The sequence below is a fragment of the Theropithecus gelada genome, chromosome 15, assembly GCF_003255815.1.
Source record: "Theropithecus gelada isolate Dixy chromosome 15, Tgel_1.0, whole genome shotgun sequence".
NCBI classification, from domain to species: Eukaryota; Metazoa; Chordata; class Mammalia; order Primates; family Cercopithecidae; genus Theropithecus; species Theropithecus gelada.
In genome coordinates this window covers 78,020,798-78,038,836 of record NC_037683.1, presented here as the reverse complement: position 1 = coordinate 78,038,836, position 18,039 = coordinate 78,020,798, and the positions used below count along the sequence as shown (strand labels likewise).

Genomic DNA, 18,039 nt, shown 5'->3' with positions numbered 1-18,039 from the left:
GCCACCTCCTTTTAGGAAGCTGAGGAGCTCTTTGTATGTTATCAGCACTATTTCTACCTCCACAATCCTGGACCTAATGGTGCCTGCTCTCTGACCTTCAGGGACCAGACATGACCTTCGTCCCTTCCACTTTGTATCTTCTCTTAAAATAATTCTGAAGTCTTAAAAAAAAAAAAGTAGCAAGGAAACAGTCACCTTTCTAAGATTGGTCCTTGAAATGTGATCTCTTCTGGATTCACATGCTTGGCTAGCAGGTAAACCAGGTGTGAGAAAATTCTGACACCATCCCCCGACAGATGGGAGCTGAGAAAGAAAGCTCATCACAGTCAATGGGGCAGGTGGTATTATAAAGCATGCACAGTGGACAGGATGAGGAAACCAAGGAAATGGTACCTGCCCCTTTCTCCAGGGAATCAGATTATATGATCAGGGTATCAGATCATGGGAAGCTGATGCTTGTGTCTTTCTCTGAATGGTTTTGGGAAAACAGGGCTGAAAAGACCCCCTCCTCCAAATGTCAGTTTGCTGAAACCCCAGCACTGGGAGTACCAAGCACTAGAGGCATTTCTGAAGCATGATGTAGCGCTACTTTGAAAAGGCACAAATAAACCCCAAATCCTAGCACACATTTATCCAGTTTGTGAAGCGGATTAATAGAATAACCAATAAAACATGTATAAAAGCTTTAATTAAATCTGATGAAATAAAACTTCATGTTTTATTTATGGACACTCCCAACATGTAAAGGATTCAGGGAGACATTCATTTTTACTGCCATTTCGTCCTCATATCTATAATTAAATCCAGGCTGCAGCTCTGGCCCAAAGCAAACTTGAACATTCCCTCCCCCATCATCTGCCTTTAATTTTAATTACCATTCCCAGTATGTAGGAGGCTGATGGTAAAACAAAACAAAATAATCAAACAAACAAACAATGATGGTTGCCATCGTGTTTTAAAGCGACAGGCTGAAGGAGGCTTTTAGGCAGGAGGGTGTCTCCTCTATTTCCAGTTTTATTCTGTACCAAGTGCACAATCCCTTCATTTTACTTTTGACATAAAAAAAGGACTTCATGAACAAGACAAAATAACTTATGATTATATGAAACATAACTGTGACAAATCACAAAACTATACATATTAATAGAAAAAAAGTGTACCTAATTCTTTAAAAGATTTATGACAATAAGCACCAGATGTGCCTCTAGAGTAAAATCGGCCCCATATCCAGTATGATATATGCAGTTCATTTCTCTACGTGAGTGTATATAACCATGTACAAGAGTCTGTGTGATTTATGGAAAACAGATTTCCACTTTTTTCCCCCAAAGTGCTTTATGTCAGCAACATTACACAGGATACTTTGCTGTCTGTACAAAATAAATCTCTTCTTTTTTACACTCACTATTTCTCCAATGAGTGTTTTTTTTTTTTTTTTTTTTTTTTCTTTTTCTTTTGCACAAAAAAAAAAAAAAAAAAGTTACCGCAGAAATTCCATACCACTAACAAAAAGTGCTATTTAAAAATGCTTCTATAAAATGACATGGCCAAGAGAGTCAAATAAAATACCGAATAATTAAACTGAACATGTACAGTCACTATTCCCAATACTTCAAGGCAACCGGAAAGTCAGGGTTCTCGGATGAGGGAGTTGAATTTATCCTTGCTCAAAATTGGTTTTAGGGTGCTACTGTGCTTGATGGCTGGTAATTTAGAAACAACTGAACAAAGCCAACACTCTGTTATCAGTGGTAACTCTGCTGTGATCTACTAAAGACCTTATTTTTTTCTACTTTATTATCGCTTATGTAATTTGAGGGAGACGTGGGTACTGGGAGATACCCCACAGGACCAGTAAATATTTAAATAATATTTAACAGCTGATCAGAGGCTAAATTATAACTGACACTTTGATGCAGTTTCGTTAGGGAATTAAGACAATGCAGCCAGTGAACTATCTCTAGGCAGACTGATTTTTTTTAATGCAATAGGATAATTGTCTTTGTGCTGTGTGTTTTCACAAGCACTAGTTTTTTGTTTTGTTTCTGTTTTTAAGGGGAATGACAATCTCTGTTTGGATGTTTATGAAAATGGCTGCATATTAAGACTTAAAAAACCAGGACATGAAAGGGAATGATTTTTTCTAAGCTTCCACTTGTACTACTGCAAAAATACTGATGAAAGTATATATAAATCTTCTGCAGTGTGAAAGTAAACAAGGGACAAATTTTAAGGTCAGGAAAGACTCTAGAATCTAAGCATAGTGTGTAGTCTGGAAGGCATCTGAACGTGTCCTATCCTGAGGCCACAATCTCGAGCCTGCAGCTATCAGGAAAGACCCATGGTGCAGGAAGCAGGGCTGCACTGGGTCCTGCTGCCTGCACGCTCTCTCTGAGATGCAAATGTCCCTCAGGGGCTCCACAATGATTTCCTGCTGAGGAAGGAGGGCTGCAGGTGCCTCTACTGCTTAGGCCCTCTATAGAGTCCCTCTAGCCCCCGTGAGGTAAGAAAGGGGCAGGGCTACTGTGAGAGGCCACCGGAAGACTGGAGCCTGGTTCACAAGCAGCTCCTCTTAAAGAGGGAGGTAATGTCCATGGTTTCTAAAGTTCAGCTTCTGTTTTGTCCTCCTTCCCCCTTTCTACTTTAAATTACATAAAGCCAAAAGGCAGGACTGACAATGTCAACTGCAATAACAACCTTGCCTTTTCATCTTTTTTCTCATTGTACAAATGAAATGAAATGTACTTTGAGTTCCTTGTAAAGGCTTCCCTATTTAAGTATGAATAGATGGTCTCTCTGAAGATAGCAGAGTTTTTCTGTCTTTCCAGAGTATGACAAAGGACGCATGAGGGATGCTACCAGCTGTGAGCATGCATACGTTAGGCCACTTGCTTAGGCCAAGTGACACGACCCACAAAGCTGCAAGAAGGGTGGTACTTTACAAGCAGCCTTGGAGTTCACTTGTAAAGGAAGCCTGATGTGCATCTTTTGTAAAGCAGAGCTGGTTTTTCTAAAGTGGCTAACTCACCTCTTTTGCAGACTTTGACGTCTACATGAAAGCTTTTCTTAGAATATAGTCCACTACTCAGAGAAACTAGATTGACCAAGTGCACTGTGAAAACGAAACCCATATTTGGTTCCTCATTCACCTCATTCTACTACATGCTGGAATGAACTCTGGAATCAGGTAGAATACTTCTGATTGTGGGACTGTGGAGGGAGACTGGAAGGACCTGTCAATATACAAACTGTCACAGAATCCCATCTAACATCAAGCTGTTTTAGTTGTCTTGTTGAAGATTGTAATGATCTCAGTTTGACAAATGGCATTGTTTCACTTTTGTTCAGAAAAACATTTTTAAAAAGTGAGAAAAAATACTTGAAATATGATTGTACCAGAATGTTAGAACTTACTGTATCTTTGGGACTGGCCAATTTTTATAGCTGATGCCCTAGGACTTGGGATCTGCAAGAGGTGTCACAGAAAATGACTTCCTATTTAGGCTTGATATTTTCGACCAAATGCTCTGGGAAAATTCCAGGCCTTCAAACCTGGAACTCAGAAAAAGAATTGCTTCTTTCTGTAGACTTTTTGAGAACTGTCACCTCTTCCTTCCCAAGATGATCAGACAATGGCGGCGGGGGGTGGGGGGTGGTACCTGAATGACAGTCAGGAAGAGGGTAAGAGGGATGCAAAAGGAGGGTGGAGAGAAGTATAGGGAAGAGACAGACAGATGAGTGGATATCCTGAAAAACGTTAGTAAAATCTGTGCACTGGAAGTCAAGCATCACTAGGTTTGGTTTTCCAAGGGAAGCCGGCACACGACTCAGTCTGTCCCGGTTCTCACATCTGGCACTTCTCTGGGCACAGCACCAGAGTGGAGGCAATGGGTAAACCAGTCAAACAGTGTTTTTCTTTGAACAAAGTCTTTGAGGTGGAGTCACTAAACAGTCAACCCAGGAAGGTTCCAGCTACAGGACTGTTGGTGCGGGAGGTGCCCACTCCATTTCCCTCAGGTAGCCTTTGCTAACTGCAAAACTAACATGCCAGAGGTGGGGCCAGGTGGAACCACAGCTGTGCAAAATGTCTATAGCTGGGGTGATTACAATAATAATGATTTCCATCCAAAGAACAGACATTTACATATTTTTTTTTCATTTTAAAGTACGTATAAATAACAAGTCTTTAAAATGCAAAAACAAAGATAGGCTGCTGGCATATAAAACCTTACTCTGCTACTGAAGAAACACCGAGAAGCAACTGGTTAGCATGCGGCTAAGAGAAAAGGGAAACCCAGGGAGTTTCTAAGAGTTGAGACCACACTATGCTTTGGACATGGATTTCCCTTGTTGTGCCTGGCTTTGCATCAGGAGCAGTGAGGGCGAGGATTAGGTGAGGCAGGTCACTATGCCTCTGGTAATTGAGGTCTTTTTCCCTGTTTGGAGTTTTCAGACAGGGTCATCCCCATACTACATTTTCACATGCACATCATTTCATTGGTGTCCTTTAAGTGTTGACAGCCAGGAAGTAACAGGTATCCAGTAGAGTGAGGCTCTAAATTCCCTTTGAAAAGATAGTCCTGCTGGTCACCTAGTCCAGGAAACCCAGAGAGAAAAAGGAGCAACTGCAATGATTCCTGCAAAGCTAACTCTGCCATTCAGTCCTGCCTTCCGAAAGAACATCAGTAACTCTGCAGGTCCCGCTGATGGGGCTGACATCCTTCCTCATGCAGTCTGTGAGAGTACGAAAACAAAAGGTAGCAAGCAACATCAAGGTCCTGGGTGTGCAGGAGTGGCCAAGAGAGCTTTTAGCCTTCGGTGTAGACAGAGGAGAGCTGGCTGGGACAGCGGTCCACAGCGCTGATCTGCAAGAAGGTGGCGTCTTCAGCCCCACCGCGGAGAGACTCCCCAAAAAGGCTCGAGGAACTCGAAGGTAAATCATACACTGGAAGAGAAAGAACACAGTAAGTCAGCAACTCCTGCCCCATGCCACACCCACTGGAAGTGCATTCCAGTAATGCAGCTCAGCAAGTGAGGACTGGGAGCTAAGGAGGCAACCACGCCACCCTGGGCCCTACAGTGAGTCTCTGTTTTCCACGACCTTAGTGAGGGAGGAGGCCGACTTGCAGGCAGCTGGCTAAAATATGACCACACAAAAGACAGGCTGAGAAGAAGTAAAAGAAAAGTGTTCCAGGGAAGGCTGGGGGTGGCCTCAGAAAAGAGATGGTGTTAAAGTTGAGTCATAAAGAGAATGGAATTCTCACAGATGAAGAAATATGGAAAGAACATTCCGGAAGGAGGAAACAAAGAGCAAAGACAGAGAGGGAGAGGCATGTGGGGTCAAGGGTGCTGGCAAAGCTCAGGTGAAGAGTATGTAGGGAAAAATGTGTGTGGGCAGGTGTGGAGAGCTGGATCAGGCCTAACTCATGGGGGCTTTGAATGCAATGCTGGAGAACCGAATTTATTCTCTAGGCAATTGGAAACTATTTAATATATTTGAGCAGAAAAGAGGCATATTTTATCCTTCATTTTGGGGAGGCAATGTTCATAGTAGTAGGGAGGGAAGAATGGTAAAGATAAGGAATCAGGTCAGGGAGACTTACTAGAAGGTTATGGCCATAGTCTGGGAGAGACATGATGGCTCCTGCACCAGGGCGGTGGAAGAAGAGGGGCTGAAGGAGGGCTGAAGAGGAAGGTGAAGATATGAGACATTTCAGGGGTCATTCAACAGGATTTGATGCGGTCACGTGCTTGGTCAAGTCCAGCCCAGGTCAGTCACAGGCAGCCCACCTGGTCTCTCCTGTCAGTTCACAGGATTTTCTAAGTCACAGACAACCAACACACCTGTAATGCCCGAGTGAGTCGAGAAGGCTCTGTGGAAAACATCAAAACCGGACTGGCCCATGGATGTAGGGACCAGGCAGTCCTCAAAGGAAGGCACCACACTGCAGGAGCTGACAGGCGGCACAGTTCTCTGGGAATCGGGATAATGTGGGGGGCAGAATGTCTGCAGCTGCCCATAAAATCCTGAAATACAAGCATGGCATTGAGCTCCTATAGGCACAAGTTCCACAGATCATTCCAACCCAGCTAGAACCTCACTCAGCCTGGCTTCATATGACAAATGCCTTTAACTCTTAAGGCCACTTGTAAAATCTTCCAAGCAAACATTTGGAATGCACTGTTGGGCTGAAGCTCTTCTACCTTAGAGGGATTTCCAAGCTGGTTAGTGTGTAACATTTTTATTATGTGCTTTAGTATCTGAAGTGGGAAGCCTTCTTACCTTCCCTAGACTCTCTGAAGAGTCCTGGACATTGAAGGCCTGACCTTCAGGGGAGGTTTCTACCCCAGATTCTCCCACTGACATTTAAATGCATCTTCTTTAACTTCCTTTATCCTATATTTTCTTCTGTTTACACACTGGTTAAAATCTTGCAGAATGCTCTTAAAAAGACCCACTTAAAAATGCATCCATCTATCTGTCTTTCCAATAGAGAAATACATGCACATTTAGATCTTATTATCCTGGCTAGGTAGACAGTATTCCATAGTTGGATGTACTTAACTATTACTATTGTTGATCTTTGCAGTAAATGGAAAAACTGGAAGTGAATAATGTTATGAAAATGTTAGAAAATAAAAATGAAATACAAATAAAACTCCAAAAAAGGAAAAATATGAGAAAAGAGTAATATTTGAAAATAATCATCAACCTTTTGATAATTTTATTTCATCTATTCCTTTCAATTTTTTTCCATTCAATGTAGTTTTCCTTGGGGTCCTATGTGGTTCTTTTCTATGATCCTCCACTCCTTTCATGATGGCTGGCTTACTTTTTTCTTCTTTCTCCTTGCCTCATAATACATTTAAGTCAACAGATTATTTTCTTGGAGCGTAATATGCTTTTGAAAATATAATAATGAAATCTTAGTTCCATACTTTATTGGAGGGAGAGTTGTGGCTCTGCTGTTAACTCTCTACATTTCATTGTGTCTGTCTCCTCAACTGTAAAATGTGAATGTCATTGTCTACTTCAGCAGGCTATTGTGAAGATTAAGTGAGTCATTGGATAAGGAAGTCCATCTGTAACGTTTTAAAGTACTTTATAAATGTCAGTTATTATTGATATCACTATTCTGGTTTTGATGAAAAAAAGGGATTAATAGAGAAAGTACCCCGGGATTTTTTCCACAAACACTAAATAATGGAGAACGCAGAACAAACCCATTGACTTTGGACCCTTAATCCTGTGTGCCTTCCTCTACTAGAACTGCTTCTTCTTGAGACTGGAAAGCTTCATCCCTTATTAAAGAAATGAACCACCTATCAAAAGAGAGGGGAGGTGCTATTTGAGTTTCTTCTCAGCTCTCTTTAAGTAAAACCAGGGTGAACTGATACATCCAACGTACTATGCTCTCAACCCTTCTCATTTCCCATTAGGACCCACAATGTAGACTGTGTAACTGCTCAGATCACCCTTGCTGGGACGCTGGGAGGCCTATTCTATGGTTGTTATGAATATTGCCAAAGAATGTGTGCTTAACTGTCCATAAAGACACATACTGGCCCTCTAGGAGTCTGTGATCCAAGATAGATCAAATGCAGATTTATGGATAGGGCACATTCATAGTGGAAAACAAAATGATAATATCCTTTATAAGCAGACTAGAGTGCACTTTATATAGAATCAACAGAAAAATCCACATAAGGTTTGGAAGAAGATTAAATGCTTGTTGTTAGTATAGACAAGGAAAATACCTAAGGAAATTCCACATCAGGCCAGAAGAAGAAAGAATGGAAAACTATTGTCTCTTTTCCTTTTGATCCCCAAAGGCATGGTTTCAATAGACAGGCAGGCAAAGGACCCAAACAGACCACTCATAAATACTCATATAATTGATCATCCAACATGAGCAAACTGTAAACTCTCAAGCCCACAAAGAAACACAAATCAAAACAATGATAAAATGTCACATTCTACCTATCACATTGGCAAAGATTTCTAAAAATCATTCTCAATGCTGAAGTGTCAATGAAGAAGGCATTTCTATGTAGTGTTGTTGACACTGCAAGAGTGTACAAGCCTTTTGGAAAACAGTTTGACAACCTGTATTTAGAACCCTAAAAGTGTTCAGGCTATTAGATTAAGGAAATTCACTTCTGATAAAGTATCCTGAAAATATATTCTGAAGAACATTAAGAAATTCTGCACAGGGACAGTGGTTGCAGTGCTAGTGATCAAAATAGAAAACTGAAGAGTCAAAATGGCCAACCACAAGGCAATGTCTAAGCAAACAGTGGTACATTTATGTGATGGGAATTTTAAATAGGTATTAAAACAATATTTATAATGAGCTTTTAACAACATGGAAAGACCATTATAAGGTTTATGTTTCAAAAAGCAAGATACAAAATTGAATATGAAGCCTAGGATCAGTTGTATGGATGCCTATGTTACAGAATAAAGATGGCAAGTTACCATATCTATAGTTGTCTTTGGGTATTTTTTTTTTTTTGGCCTTTATATTTTTTCTGAATTTTAGCAATAGTGAAGAGCAAGTACTCTGGATTCTGGGGTTCAAATCCTAGCTCAACTACTTACCAACTGTGTAGTCTTGGCAAATTACTTAGCTTCTCGGTGCCTCAGTTTTCCAATTTATAAAATGAGGTTGATGATAGTAATTACATCATACTGAGTTATAAGGATTAAATGAGTTAATATTTACATATTATGTAATATAATTTTATAATTAACATTTATGTAATATATAATTTAATAATATAAATTACATAGTATATATGTTCGCTAAATAAAAAATAAAATTATTTTATAATGACAATGTAGTTCTTAAAAATAAAAGTTTATTGAGGGAAATAAAATTTCCAAAAATAACAAGGAAGTTATTTAACAATAACCAATCTAAGAAAGGACAAAGCAGCAGGTAGGTGGCACACCCCCTGTTTCCAGGGGGAATCTTGAACAGTTTTGGCCTTTTGAACACCTAAGCTGTATACCTCTTCTTGCTCATGGCTCCTCAATCCTGTGCTAATTGACACACAGACTAATTTCTTCATTCACCCTACTGGGGGCTCCAAACAGCAACATGTCTGAGTGGTTTGAGGGAAACTGGAATGTGGAGATGTATGGTTTCGGTAGTTCCTTGGCCTGATCTTGACTTTGGTACCTGGAGGCCAGGTACCGGCAAATATGGCATACCCATGAGGAGGAAAACGTTATCATAAACCACCATGGCTGGTCTACTAGAATGTAATGTCTCCTGAGCAAAAGAGACAATATTTGCTATCTATACCCTTATGCAAGCTCTCCTCATATTTGTCACCCATAAATTTCCTGATAGCCCTCCTCAGTATAATATCACCCTTCCAAGAAAAGAAGATATTTTTTCACTAAACTCCCACAACTTCACAAATAGGGACATTAATCATTCAGGGACAATGATAGAGACTTTCACTGACCTTTTGTGAAAACCAATTTATTCTCCCTTTCCTATCTTCTCTCCTATTTCTAAGAGGGAACAGAAGTGTCACATGCTTCAGTCTATATTCAAGTGTTGTGATATATATGAGTATAAAAGGTTTGTGATGTGGCAAAATACACCTGGGAAAGTTAAGTATCAAATCCAACATTCTGGGCTTCATCTCCTAGTCTGGATCTGAGTGAGGAGGGCAGAGTAGACTCTCATTCCTGCCTGTGGGTGTCTTGGCTGTCACAGGAAACTGTCAAAACCAGAATGGCCCCACAAGCATGTTTTATCACTCTAACAGCCAACTCAAGAAAAGAAAATCCTCTTTATTAAATCTCTCCCTCCAAGTAGCCAGTTACTAGAGATGCCAAATACACTGGTGTGGATGGTTGCGGTCACTCAAAGAGTTTTCACATATTCTCTTCCCAGTGCTATTTTCACAAAACTAACAATTTTTTTTTTTTTTTTTGTAATTCCGTTAGGGTCTTACCACACACACAAACCCAGAGAAGGCCTAACTCGTTTTCTGATGAATGGCTCCTGTATTCCAGCGGTTGGATTTCATGTAGCAAATTTGGAAAGAACACTACTTCTCGGACCCAAAGCAAAATGAGGCAAGATGTTAACACATTTTGTGGGCATAAAACCCGAGAGTGGTGGCAAGGTCAGCCAATCTGTCCGTCAGTCAAAAGTGGCTATCAAGTGCTGGTTAGGGTGCTATTGCCGAAACCAAAGAAATATAAGACAACATCCTTGTCTTTGAGGACTGATAATATAGTTGGAGTGAGAACACATGCATTTGTAATAGCATAAGAACATATACATAAATATAAGTTGGCAATAAATATTAGTTTTTACTATACATTTAATTACAGAATCACCCCTCTACTTTAAAAGTTATTTTGCCTTCATGGAGGAGGGGAGGAACTTGCAGATAAATGTATTCTACCTAAACTGCAGTTTCCAAAGGTCAATGAGAATCATTCTTCCTCCTCTCAGTTTTGGGAAGTTTTTTTTTCCCCTTCTAAAAACAAACTTTTTTTTAAAATATAAGAATATTTGAGGCTAATTATAAAGTAGAACGTGCAGACTAGTATAAACAAAGAAGGCAAAAATTATTTTTTATTTCCACGATTCAGAATATACACACAAAACTGAAATGTTCTATATATTTATCTTCTGTTTTTGCCTCTAATATCATGCATGAATTTCTTCACATGCATTCATTCTTAGAAGGCTTTTTCTTTTTCTTTTCGTCACGGAGTAACCAGTGTCTCTGTGATGATAGGTTAAAGAGTTCACAGTCCCTTTTGCTAATGATGATAAAGCAGCCCCACGAAGCTTTGGATTTCCTTCCCAAAGTAGAAAGGGAGTGGGGAAGTTAGAGGAGAAAGGCATTACATGACTAAATATGATAATAGAAGGATACCCTCTAGGGCCATGCTGTCCAAGAGAACTTTCCATGATGATGAAAATGCTCTTTATCTGTGCTGTCCAGTGCAGTAGCTACATGTGGTTATCACATCACATTTCAGCCACTTGAAATGTGGCTAGTGTGACTGAAGAACTGACTTTAAAATTTTATTGAATTTTAATTAATTCAAATTTAAATAGCCACTCATGGCTACTGTACCTGACAGCACAGCTCTAGGGCAATCTGAATTCCCAGGTCTAGCCAACTTTGTTTCAAGAGTAATTCTGATTAAATTCTTGAAAGAAAAACACATGACCCACCCCAAGTTTAAATAAAGCAACATAACTAATCTTAGGCTCCTGGCCTTCAAGACAGAAAGTATATTAGATTTTTTAATACATCTATCTCTTCCTTGCAAATTTGTCACTTCAATCTTTGTGGAAGGAACCAGAATATAAATACATTAATAAGTAAAGAATGGTCCCTCAACTCTCAACCCCTCAAGAAGCTGAGGAATGTTTTAGGCTAAACTGCGAGGGCACTCCAACCCTCCTAGAGGTACTGTGTTCCCTTCTGGAAGCAGCAGGAGGAGAAAGAAATGTGTCACCCACTTTCTTCACTTCAGATTGCAGGCCTAGCTCTCCATGCGCACCAGGGTGGCGATGTGCCCTTGTGGTCTCCATTTTCCTACCATCTGATGGTGGAGTATCAACACAGAAGGCTCTACCCAACTGTTGAGGAACATGGATGGTGATTAATACCATCAGCGTACACCTCGTCAAGGGGATAAGTCATGATCTGTGTACTTAGTAGGTTTGTCTATGCAGCAGATGGCCTTGCAAAACAAAATGCTTGTTTTCCTTTACAGTGAGGCTGGGGAACCACCACCAAACAGTGGGCACTAGGAAAAGTGCTACATGGATAACACTCAGAATCGAGACGGCCCCTTCCCTGCTGTAGGCTCAGCCTGGACCATGATGACAACTCATAGGTCCAAAAGGTCCACATACGACAACAGGAACCCCTCAAAAACATCAGGAAGGTTCCCCAGAACTTCCCCCGCCAGAGTGTGACCTAATCAGTCTTGGCAGGATCCTCTAGGAGACTCCTTGGAAACAATGCTGGGGGGTTCCAAGACCCCTTGATATGTCAGTTGGGAAAACCCTTTAACTCCATGTGATGCAGACTGTATCAATTCAGGGATCCAGGCCGCGCTATAGTTTTTCAGCCACTACCCAAATCTCAGGAGTCATCTATTCCTTTGACTTTTCAGAAGAAACAGTGACTAATGTGTGTGCTTGCCTTTGCTGCAATCATTGTAATTTTGCAAAATGAGGGTGTTAACAGTATCTACTTGCAAGGTAACCACAAAGACTACAGAGGATTAACATAGACCATCCAATGTAAAGTGCTGGGCATGTGCCTGACACATAGTTCACATTCTATAACTGTTACTTTTACTTTTTTCTTTTTCTGTTCTAATAACATAAGCATTTCAATTTCTACGTATTCATTTACTTGACAACTATTTACCAAGCACTTATTCAAGTGTTGGGGATATAGTGGTACATAAACCACATTCCATGCCTTTTTGGAGCCTGCATTTTAATGAGAAAGAAAGAAAAACATATAAATGAGAAATCAGGTAACATAATTTCATACTACATATGACAACAAAAAGAAAATTTTATTTAATGGATACATAGAGATGCAATTCTCTTTTCCAGAATGCATTCAAGATAGGAAGAATGAAACGGAACAAATAAGGAAGTTTTGACTGTGGTTCCCTTTGTTTGGCCCTGTCTGTTGATGGCAGGTATAGTCAGGAGGTCACCCCACAGCTCTGCTGAGAACCAGCCCTGGCAGAGCAGATTTCCTGCCATTGGTGCTAAGCAGTTTGTGCCTGGGTAGAAGAATAAGCAGATATCAGTGGCAGAGGCAGAGTTGGCAGTCCCTCAGTTTCTTGGTCGTATGGCTGTTTGCTAGCCAAGTGGAAGGAAGGATGTATATTTATGAGCTTTACAGCTCTAATTATTTTTCCGCACAGACTATAATTTTGTGGGTTACTACTTTAGGAAGTGTAGCGATTTTGGCCCCAGTCATATGGTGGCTGCATATGCAAGGACATGGAGAAGTGTAAGTGATAAATAGGTGGGCTCAAACCAGGACCCCAAGGACAGGGACACAGAAGATGCATGACCTCACTCTCCTTGGCCTCCAGATTTCTTCTTTTCCAGCACTCTTTGTGGATTCTCCTACTCTTTTGGGGCCCTTGGCCTACCACCTTTGAATAATTCCTATAAACCAAGTCCAGGGAAAGAAGAGAGGAAAAGATGGTACATAATCAGTGAAGCCCCTAGGACAACTCATTCCTTGGTTTAGGGACAGTGGTGACATCCCCTAAGACCCAGCAAGACAAGAGCCATATGCTGATGGCCACACCAGGGTTGCTGTTTCCCCCAAATACTAGTGGCTCCACACTTCTACAACCAACTGCCAACATCTCACCACTGCTCATCACCATCCCCTTCCATACTTCTGCTGTTCCTCTTCTTCTTCCTCTCTGTGACCCTATGTTAAAGGACCATCTCAGCATTCTGCTTGTTAGTTAAGCCAGAGCAAATGAAGGACAACAAATCTGGATCTGGAGGACCCCAGCCTAATGTGCAAGTGTAGAAGTTCTGGTCACCTGGAAAAGAATTCACCCTATGCCTCTGGGCTGCTTTACAAGTTGGAATATTTGCACAGAAGAAGGATATTGTTGCTCAATTCACTTCAGGGTCACCAAGTCTCATATGTCACATCCACTGTAACCAAAGGCACTGACCTATGACAGGTCTGAAAAGGTGGCCATTTTCAAGAAGCACTGACTTACACTATAAGGCCCTTCACACTACTAAGAGGAATTGGACCATCTTTGGTTACACACCTATTGTAATGGTGAAAACTGAAAGTGGTAACACCAAATGCTGGCAAGGATGTGGAGCAATGGGAACTCTTTTGCTGCAAAATGGTACAACCACTTTAGAAGACAGGTTCGCAGTATCTTGCAAACCTAACCATATGCTTACCATAGGATTCAGCAATTGTGTCCTCTTGTATTTACCCAAAGGTTTTGAAAACTTATGTCCATACAAAACCCTCTGTATGGACGTTTATAGTAGCATTATTCATCACTGCCAAAACTTGGAAGCAACCGAGATTTCCTTCAGTAGGCAAAATGAATGAATAAACTGTAGTACATGCAGGCAATGGAATATTATTCGGCACTAAAAAGAAATGACCTATTAAGCCATGAAAAGACAAGGAGGGAATTTAAATTTAAATGCATATTGCTAAGTGAAAGAAGCCAATCTGAAAAGGCTACATACTGCATGACTCCAACTATACAACATTCTGGAAAAGGCAAAACTATAGAGACAGTGTAAGTCCATGGTTTCCACAGTTTGTGGGGAGGGAGGGATGAGCACAGAGGTAGCGAAACTATTCTGTATGATGCTATCATGGTGGATAGATGCCATTATACATTTGTTAAAACTCATAGGCTGGTGGAGCTTGCAGTGAGCTGAGATCCAGCCACTGCACTCCAGCCTGGGCGACAGAGCAGGACTCTGTCTCAAAAAAAAAGAAAAAAAAAAAAAAAACTCATAGGCTGTACAATACTAAGACTGACCCCTAATATAAGCTATGGACTTTGAGTGAAACTGATGTGTCACTGTAGGTTTATTGATTGTAACAAATGCACCACTCTGGTGTGGGATGTTGGTAGTGGCAGAGGTTGTGTGTGGAGGGGGCGGGGGGAGGAGTGTATATGGGAACTCCCTGTACTTTCCACTACATTTTGCTGTGAACCCAAAACTGCTCTAAAATAGTCTATTAAATAAGTGAGTGGGCATGTATCCCTTTATATTATGTATCTCTGTATTAGATGCCTTCCCCACCAAAATATGTATTCTATGAAGGCAGACACCTTGTCCAGTTTGTTAATTATTGTATCCATGGCACTGAGACTGGTACCTGGCATGTAGTAAGCATTCAATATATATTTGTTGACTGAATAAATGTAATTAAATCTTAGTTACTTTAATAAGAATTAAAATACAGGTGTTTTACTGATATGATATCTTTCTTCTCTCCATACACCCTAGTACTTAAGAGAGACCTACAGTTCTCAGCTCTCTGTGGAGCTGGCTCATCCCTGGCCAACCCACACTTTCTTCCTGCTGAGAAGATTCTTTGGTTTCACTCAGCCTTGGAGTGCAAAGTCAGAGGGTAGAATAAAGGAAGGTTTGCTGAATCCAGGGATTCTGCTTCCTGGTGAATGGAATGGGCATGGGAAAGCAGATGACAAAGACAACAGAAAGTATAAGAAGAACCCCTGCTAAAAATACACTTCCACACAGCCTAGGAGTGGGAGATTTACTTGGGTCAGTTAGGTGTTTCCCAGGGATTCAACGCTCCCTGTCCAGGTTAAAGCTCTCAATCACTCAATCATGGCAGTTATAAATTCCCCCAACCAACCACACTAAACAGTCTCTGAAAATACAAATTTTGATAGGAAAGAAAAAGATAAGGGACAGAGGATAAAGAAGATAAATGTCCTCACTCCCCTTGGCTCCCTTCATTTCTTCTCCAATGCTCGGGATGTTTGTGGAGCCCTTGCTCTCTGCGGACCCTTGACCTGCTGCCTTGGAAAACCTTCTTTAATCCACGACAGAGCCAATGAGAAAAAAAGAACACATAGGTAAGTTTCTGAAAAAGCTCCTAGAGGCCATAAGAATACAGTCTTTGTGGTCGCATCTGCTCAGCCTAATTCTATACATTCAACCTTTGAATTCAGAGAAAGGCCCAGGGAATCATACACTCACTACCTACATGGTACCTTAATATTAGACTACCTTAAAAATTTCTTCTTAAGTAGCCTCCTGACATTTCTGTCCTGTAAGCAGGTACTTCAAACAAATGTTCCCATTTTAGACAATGAGATGGAAGCAGAGGAAATATTGAGTACCTTGCCTTTATAACCAATACTTTGTTTATATGATATCATGTCAAAAGGTGCAAAATTCATCCAATCATTCTAATATTTCTAAATATACAGATATTTGGAATTATTTGTGGATATAGCCTTTGTATTAAAACAAATGGGCAGCAGAATGAAAACAGCAATCATACAGTCTCCTACTAAGTCCAGAGCTTTCTCACTGGCAGGTTCCTTGCTTTGGCATTTTGGAAAAATATTTTGGTCACTGTTACACCAACCACTCAGAATTCTGTCATAAGGAAGGAAAGAAATTAATATTTATTTACTCAGAGACAAGCATTGCCCCAGGTGTTTTACATAGAAAATCTTCATCATTAAAACAACTTTTTGGTTAAGTAATATAGCCAAAAAAAAAAAAGAGGGAGAAGTTAAAATAACTAAATTTATCCAAATCCTCATAGCTATGACGTTTCAGAACCAGGACTCAAATCTGTATCTATTCAGGGACATAGTTCATGTCAGATTACTGGGGCTCAGGCTTCTGACCAAATCAATTTAAATACAATCTTGCCACTTTTGTTGAGGTGTCTCACTGCCAGATTGCAGGCAAAGTTACCCAGACTGCATCAACATTTTGGAAAGTACAAATATTCTCATTAGGAAGAAAAGTATTTAATTAATTAGTAAAACTGATCAAATCACCTAATAACTGAAAAATTCTACAAACCCTCGAGTGTAGAAACAGAGACATTTCAGAAGTTTCTCAAGGCCGATTTTCTGATTTAGCCCCTATTTTATTTCCATCCATTGCATGAACAACTTGGATTTGGGTCTGAATCCCAGATGACTTATTAACCAATTGTGCGTCTTTGGATGAATGATTTTTTCTTGAGCCCCATTTTCTTTGAAATTTTATAGGGTTGTGGAAAATATTATGTACAATAGTGTTTATAAAAGCATTTAATGCATTCTCTGGCACATAGTAGGCCTTCAGTTCAATTATGTAACCATGAAACAAGCTTAGAAATATGTAGAGGTTCTGTGTAACACATAAGTAGTTCTTAAGCAATTTTTATCACACAACCTACTACCATTAAGTATAAAATCATGCTGCTCTTAAAAGCGAAATTGCCACAATTTGGTTATCATTTTTGCCTTGGCTGCTTGTCTTGGCCATCAGTACCATCCAGGTCTTCATCTGAGGTAGGACTCTACTAAGCATCCTCCTGGAAGAGGTATAAAAACTGACTCTTCATTTTAATACAGAATCTATAAATGGGGAAGCTGCAGGAACAGCTCACAGACTGTGTTAGGAAGACAGATTTTTCTTCAGGCTGAGAACTGAACCAGCTTGCAAAGCACTCGAGCTATTTACGACTGACATTTAAGCAACTACTCTACTAAGAAAGAGGAAGACAATGGAAATAATAACCCTGAAAATTCCATTTAGGCACATTTCTTTTGAAGGAACCCATGACAGTGGTTCAAAAGTTGACCACTGGAGCAACTGCCTGGTCCCTTTGTCCTTGGAGAGAGAGATAGGTTGTAGCATGAAGCCTTCTAATTAGAAAAGTCCACGTGGTCCAAGAAGCAAGGCCATTTTCACCTATAGCTCTTGCTGCCAACTTGCAGGCCACTGTGAGATGCACTTTGAACATGCTGGGTACTTTCTCCACTTGTGCCCCTCACAGCACCTCATCTGGTCTGTAGCAAGCTGGGAACAGCATTTATCACTGCGAACACATTTTGGCCCTTAGGCTTATATACTCATTTCCAGGGACTAGGTAGCAGAGAAGGAGGAGGTTCTGCTACTCACATCTGCAAAAGGTTCAAACAAGGGGATGGGAATGGGCAGAGCAGGTGGCTAAAAGGGACAATAGGGAAATAGGGGGAAAAAACAGAGTGAGAAGGCAGCATGCTTAAAACACTCTTGATTAAAAGATGTAATCAATTTTCATTTAAATATCCCCAAACCACCCAAAACCCTAGCGCGTGGTGGCCTATGGCTTCCAAATTCTCAAAATGATAAGCTGCCAAAATAAACTAATTGCAATGTGTCTCAGTAATTGCCATGTGTGGATATACGCAGTTATAGCAAAATGGTTCAGTGAGTCCTGATGGTGATAACGCACATTCGGAAATTACATAAAATAGAG

The 18,039-nt window shown here is 40.5% G+C and overlaps 1 protein-coding gene across 2 annotated transcripts in view; it reads right to left on the bottom strand.

The window, feature by feature from the left end:
* Window positions 1–689: 689 nt before the first annotated feature.
* GLIS3 (GLIS family zinc finger 3) overlaps window positions 690–18,039 on the bottom strand; it is a 488,814-nt gene continuing 471,464 nt past the window's right edge. For both annotated transcript variants that reach the window (XM_025360354.1, XM_025360355.1), the window contains 2 exons: window positions 5,845–6,027; window positions 690–4,945 (listed from right to left, as the gene is read on the bottom strand). In XM_025360354.1, the coding sequence (XP_025216139.1) occupies window positions 4,809–4,945; window positions 5,845–6,027 (320 nt within the window). In that variant the 3' untranslated portion in view covers window positions 690–4,808. The remainder of the gene's footprint in view (window positions 4,946–5,844; window positions 6,028–18,039) is intronic.